A 6,453-nucleotide genomic window follows, 5' to 3' on the forward strand; every position below is an offset into this window, starting at 1 on the left:
GGACTGATGCAACTTATAAGGGGAGCCTTATTGTAAAGTGGTACCGAAAATGTCAGTTAATTGACACATTTTATTATTACAAAATGCTTAAAACAGGAAGACTGAAAAAAATATTTTTATTGTTCGAACCTCCAACTTTATTTTCTAAAAGGTTTGTTCTTTGTAAGCAATACAAGGAGCTCAAATAGAGTGTGAACTATCTTTGTTGCACAAACAGAAAGAGGAAAAACAAACCAAAGTTTGTTAACTTTGTTATAATCATTTTTGTGTTGGGTAAGGTCGATAAGCTGTGGCGGCCAGCTTGTGGTGGTTGAATCCATAAGTTACTCCATTGTAGAGCTCCATTACGTTCTTAGAGTTTCATTAAAATCAAACCCACAAACAGGCACAATAACAGCAAAAAAAAATTAAATATTGACTTCAGTGGGGGGTGATAGACAGATTTTTGTTTTTGGGTAACTGGAACAATTATCTAGAAGCAATAAAGTTTTCAAAGCCTCAACAAATAAAACTAGCCTTTATTTGAGCTCATTTCAGCTCAGCTGGCGAGATCAGAGATCATGCCAATGGTTCTGAGCCCTTAATGACCACATCTGGCTGCTGCAGCTGGAACTCAGTCTGCAGCTGCCTGCAGGCACCGTTGTGGTTACTGAGTCACGGTGAGAACTGGCTGCAGGATTGGTGAGCCTGGTGATAAAGTGAATACTTGATTTGTTTTCCATCATCTCTGTGGTACAATGAATAAACCAGTAAGAAGGCACTGCACCTGGGTTGTAGTGGAAGATGATGTTGAGGAGGTCCTGGTCACCCCAGGTGATGTGGTTCTTGTATTTCTGGTAAAGTGGGTGGAGAAGATCCTCCCATGACAGACCGCTGAGAATCAGGCTATTCTGTAATAGCAGAAGAAGAAAATGCAGCTCAATAGCAGCCTTAAACACATGATCATCAGAGGAGGTGCACATTTATATTCCACTTTGCTGCCAGTGAAGCAGCTAAAATGAGCTCTGGGCAACGAGTCTTGATGATGCCGTGGTAATCTTGAAAGCTTCCATCACAGGGACTTGGAGCACTCAGCCTTTGACTCAAGCACAAAGAAACCAATCCTTGAAAATGCAAAAGAGAAACCTCCACCCACTTTAGCCCCCGACTAATCAGTGTGGGGAAATAAGAGTCGCCCACTCACCTTAAACAGCGTGCTGCGGATCCGTGTGAGATTCATCAGCATGACGCCGGAGTTGACCCCCGTGTCTCCATAGAACGGGTGCCGGGCAAAGCGGCTGTACCAGCCAATCTTTGGCACCTCATGCTCCGGGGCCATCGCAGCCAGCTGGGTGCTGTTGAAGGCCTTCAGGAGCAGCCAGATGTCATCCATGGGCCGCAAGAACAGCACATCTGTGTCCACATAAAGTAACGAATCCACGTCTTTCAGGATGACCTGGGGGTACAGTTCATGTCAGTTTAACACAAGACACCAAAGTGACATTTGCAACTTTGTCTGACCGCTGGGCACAAAAATAGAAATACACTAGAATGACATGAAGTTTGTCTCTGTCCATCTATGATAGACCTGCCATTTTGATCAGTCTTTGAAAATTACATGATGAAGGGTTGTTTGTCATGCATACACATCAAACATATTCACACAGAATCTGCTGGAGCTTGGGGTATGTGCTGTCAATGGCTGTCAGCTTTTACCAGATCAATACTTAGCTTGATATCTGTAAATTCAGCTGAGTTGAGGGCAGTTTTGTGTTTTCTGTGGCAGGTGATAAATATGCTGCCTCTTGTGCCTAAACGAACAACAAATGGCACAATTGCAAGGTTATGATTTTATTACATGTATGAAATGATACAATGATACCAAACCCTGAGGAATGATACAGCTTCAGATCATTCAGTATACTGTACAGTAATCCAGCCATCCCCAAATGGCGGACCTGGGTCCGAATCCGGACCGAGTGATGGTTCTGTCCGGACCTGTGCCCAATCTGATAAATTCATGAAAATAAATAACTTTCATGGAGCATTTTTCCAGCGATAGACAGCTTAGGTGCAGAGCCAAGCAGAGACGAAGGAGGTTCACTCTTGTCCAGTTATTCCAGTAACAGCGTCACTCAGTTTAGCCAATCAAATCTTTTGTTTTCCTGTGAGCTCAGCAGAGCAGAGAAGAAGAGATCGAAGAGACAGCATGTCGTGCCCCAAAATAAGAAAAGTTGATGCTGAAAACTGTTTTAAAGATGAATGGACAGATAAATTAATGTTCATTCTTCCAGCAGGCAGTTCAAAACCTGTTTGCCTAATTTGCTCCGAAACGGTCGCATTAATTAAAAGCGGCAACGTGAAGCGCCACTATAAAACAAATCATATCTCTTTTGAGCAACGTTATCTGCTGAAGTCCGAGCAGAGAGCAGTAAATTAACCGAACTGCAAGCCCAGTATGACAGATCCACCTTACTCATCACAAATACTTTTACAGCCCAGCAGCTGCTGAACGTTCACTCAAGGTATCGTGGATTTTGGGGCAACATAAAAAAACATTTAGTGATGGGACAGTCATGAAGGAGTGCTTAAATGCTGTTGCTGAGACTTTTGATGGAAAACAAAATGACGAGATGTGTGAAACAAATCAAACAAATCCCGATGTCAGCTTCAACAGCAGCAGAAAATCAGAAATATTAGCAGATGATGTGCTGGCACAGCTGTTCAGAGTCATCGATGAGTCGACAGATGTTACTGATGATGCTCAGCTACATGAGAATGGCACCGACTCCAACCAAGATTTAAATTACTGGCAGGAAAATCCCATGACCATTTCTCTCATTAAGAAATGTAAAATAAAGAATAATCAAAAGAGAAAAAGTGTTAAATGTTCAGTTTTCAGTTGTTTTTTTTAAGAGGCATTCTTATTTATTGTTTTCTGAAGATGTTGACATGTTTTAACTGAAAACTTAATTTTTTATAGGTTGGTACCTCTTTAAGAAAAAAAGAAAAGAAACATGTTTGCTTGCTCTGTTTGCACTTGTTCTTTTTTTAACTAAAAGAGCAACTTTTTTACTGTTTTCTGTTTAAAGATGTTAACTTTTTTACTTAAGTGTAAGTCTTCAATTCTTTAGGCTTGGACCTCTTCAGTTTAAAAGAAGAAGGCTTATTAGATTCTGTTTGCACATTTAATATGTATTTTATTCTGAGCTTTCAGTTGTACTCTGAAATAAAGGCCCTAAATTTATTTGTCTGGGATACATGGTAAATATGGTAAAACAGCAAGTTATTTACTATAAAGTGCAGTTTGTTAACTGTGACAAAAGGAACTTACAGGAAGGCAAGACTATAAAAGACATAAGTTGGACTTTCGTTTGGACTTTTACTAGGAGGAAATTTCTGTAACTGGACCTCAGTGAGTTTAAATTGAATACCACTGCAGTAGTCCCTCGCTACTTCACCGTTCGACTTTCGCAGACTCGTTCTTTCGCAGTTTTTCAATGATCGTCAACCTTAATATTACTCACATGATTAGGAAGGTACGAGAAAAAAGTTAACGGAATAAAAAAACTTCAGACAGGCTCTGCAATTTTGCAGTTTTCTTTCAATAAGCCTACACTGTATCACAAGTCAAAAGAACAACATTACCCAGAAGCCAACAGTGCTTCCTGCCGCTGCTTTCTGCCAAAATGGAAGGAAAGTTTTGATCCGATCGGAGCCTGACTAAAATGTTTGATCCTTATTCATAGTGACTTCGGTGCTCAGTGGATGCAGAGAGCCATACGGAACTGGACCAAGGCTGGTGAGTACCCATATAACATTTTGCAATACTGTGCAGTACGTATCAGAGTCAAAGAGTCAGAGATTCTTTATGTACACAGGGTCCCTGTTACATCCATCCATTATCTTTTACCCGCTTATTCCATTTTGAGTCACGGGGGTCACCGGTGCCCACGTCCAGCAATCACTGTGCGACGGGTGGGGGACACCCTGGACGGGTTGCAAGTCCATCACAGGCACACATAGAGACAAACGAGACAAACAATCATTCACTCTCTCACTCACACCTAGGGACAATTTAGAGTCACCAATCAGTCTAACATGCATGTTTTTGGTCTGTGGGAGGAAACCGGAGTACCCGGAGAAAACCTATGCATGCACGGAGAGAACATGCAAAAGCAACCCAGAAAGGCCTCCGGACCGGGATTTGAACCAGGGACCTGCTCGCTAAGAGGCAGCAGTTGCGCCACCGTGCTGCCTCCCAGTTACATGCAACAATAAAAATGTAAAAGAAAAACAATGATAACATCTAAGATATGAACTAAGAAAAACATCAAATAAATATGCACTAAGCACTAATAGCATAAAAACATTACATCGAACAGCAGCACAAACATGAATCTGTGTAAGCAGATGAGCACGCATGAACACATCAACATGAAACAGATCAGCAGCAACATGATATGGTTTTTCACAGTGATTTTTCTGGTTAGAGATTCATGAGTCTAACAGCCTCAGGGTAGAAGCTGTTCCTCAGTCTAGTGGTTCTACACTTAATGCTCCTCAACCTCATTCATGAGGGGAGCGGGGCAAAAAGTGTGTATGCTGGGTGAGAGGGTCCTTCATGATGCAGGTGGCCCTCTTCCTGCATCTGGAGGTGTAGATGTCTGTGATGGTGGGGAGACTGACTCCAACAGACTTCTGTGCAGCCTTCACCACTCTCTGCAAAAGCTTTTCTTTCTGCAGCTGTGCAGCCTCCATGCCACACGTTGATGCTGGAGCACAGGATGCTCTCCACTGCACACCTGTAGAAGGAGGTGAGGACTGAGCTTCCCAGATCATCTCGTCTCAGTCGTCTGAGGAAGTAGAGTCTCTGATGAGCTTTCTTGATCAGGCTGGTAGTGTTGTTGCTCCAGATGAGGTTGTCATTTATGTGTACACCCAAGTACTTGTAGCTGGAGACCACTTCCACCGCAGATCCTCTTATGTTCAGGGGGGTGTAGGTGTTTTTGTTCCTTCTGAAGTCCACAATCATCTCCTTTGTCTTCTTCACATTGATGTGAAGGTTATTCTCTTTGCACCAGCTCTCCAGGTGTTCCACCTCTTGCCTGTAGCTGGACTCATCATTGTTTGTGATGCATCCCACCACCGCTGTATCATCTGCAAACTTTACAATGTGACAGCCTGGATGGGTAGCTGCACAATCATACGTGAGCAGAGTAAACAGGAGGGGGCTCAACACACATCCCTGAGCAGAGCCAGTGCTGAGGGTTATGGTGGAGGAGGAGAAGTTGTGGATCCTCACTAACTGTGGTCTGTTTGTTAAGAAGTCTAGTACCCAGTTGGAAATGGAGGGGCTTAGTCCTAGTGTGAATAGTTTGTCCATCAGGGTTTGGGGGATCATGGTGTTGAAGGTAGATGTGAAGTCCACAAAGAGCATACGGACGTAAGAGTTTTTCTGCTCCAGGTGGTTGAGTGCAGTGTGGACCACAGAGGAGATTGCATCCTCTGTTGATCGGTTCTCACGGTATGCATACTGATGAGGGTCCTCGTTGATGTTGATGGTTGTTTTGATGTGAGTCATGACCAGTTTTTCGAAGCATTTAGCGACTATCGGGGTGAGGGCCACTGGCCGATAGTCATTCAGACCAGACACTGTGGAGTTTTATGGGACTGGGATCATGGTGGCAGTCTTCAGGCAGGTGGGAACTGTCTCCAGGGTAAGTGAGGTGTTAAAGATGTCTGCCAGCACCTCGCAGAGCTGATCAGCACATTCTTTCAACACTTTTCCGGGGATGTTGTCTGGGCCGGCCTTGTGCGGATTAATCCTCGTGAAGATACTCCTCACTTCTGCTCAGGTCACGCTGAGATGCTCTTCATCCGGTGGTGAGGTGAGTCTGGTGCTGGGTGGTCTGTTTGGGTCTTCAAAGCACGCATAGATCTTGTTGAGGGCATCAGGCAGAGATGGGTCTTTGGGGCATTGTTCACTCCTTCCATTCTAATCTGTTATGCACTTAATGCCTCTCCACATGCTCTGAGGGTCTTGTGAGGTGAATTGACCCTCGATCCTCTGTGCATATGTGGCCTTGGCACTCTTAATACCAGCAACCAGCTCTTTCCTTGTCCTACTCAGCGCCTGTGAGTTTCCAGACCTGAAGGCAGTGTCCCTGGCTTCCAGCAGGATGTGCACCTCTGCATTTAGCCAAGGTTTTCTGTTTGGGTAGCTTTTAACATATCTGACGGTGGAGACGGTGTCAGTACATGTACTAATGTAACCCAGTACTGAGGATGTGTATTGGTCCATATCAAGCGATCCTCCATTTTCAGCAGCTTCTCTGAAAACCTGCCAGTCTTTTCGTTCAAAATAATCTCTCAGTATGGGGCCACTGTCCTGGATCCAACATTTAACTTTCTTTTATACATATACATATGTTGTTAAAATTAGTAGGTTTAAGAGTTTAGAACATTGCAAGA

General features: G+C 43.6%; 1 protein-coding gene across 1 annotated transcript; it reads right to left on the minus strand.

Moving 5' to 3' along the window:
* Nucleotides 1–558: 558 nt before the first annotated feature.
* Nucleotides 559–1,435, minus strand: LOC119412164 (glucoside xylosyltransferase 2-like). The gene is made up of 3 exons (XM_037679140.1): nt 1,184–1,435; nt 748–890; nt 559–628 (listed from the first exon to the last, which is right to left on the minus strand). Exons 1-3 carry the CDS (start codon nt 1,370–1,372, stop codon nt 559–561), a joined length of 402 nt encoding a protein of 133 aa, XP_037535068.1. The 5' UTR covers nt 1,373–1,435.
* Between the last annotated feature and the right edge of the window lie 5,018 nt (nt 1,436–6,453).

The sequence above is a fragment of the Nematolebias whitei genome, chromosome 7, assembly GCF_014905685.2.
Source record: "Nematolebias whitei isolate Nwh7 chromosome 7, NemWhi1, whole genome shotgun sequence".
Classification (NCBI taxonomy): Eukaryota; Metazoa; Chordata; class Actinopteri; order Cyprinodontiformes; family Rivulidae; genus Nematolebias; species Nematolebias whitei.

Bases quoted from the DNA above. Each gene is read 5' to 3' on its own strand.
- LOC119412164 (XM_037679140.1), bottom strand. From the start codon at position 1,372: ATGGATGACATCTGGCTGCTCCTGAAGGCCTTCAACAGCACCCAGCTG. The intron at 891-1,183 runs GTGAGTGGGCGA...CTGCTATTACAG, and splicing joins TCCGCAGCACGCTGTTTAAG to AATAGCCTGATTCTCAGCGG. The intron at 629-747 runs GTTTATTCATTG...CGGTGCCTGCAG, and splicing joins GGTGCAGTGCCTTCTTACTG to GCAGCTGCAGACTGAGTTCC.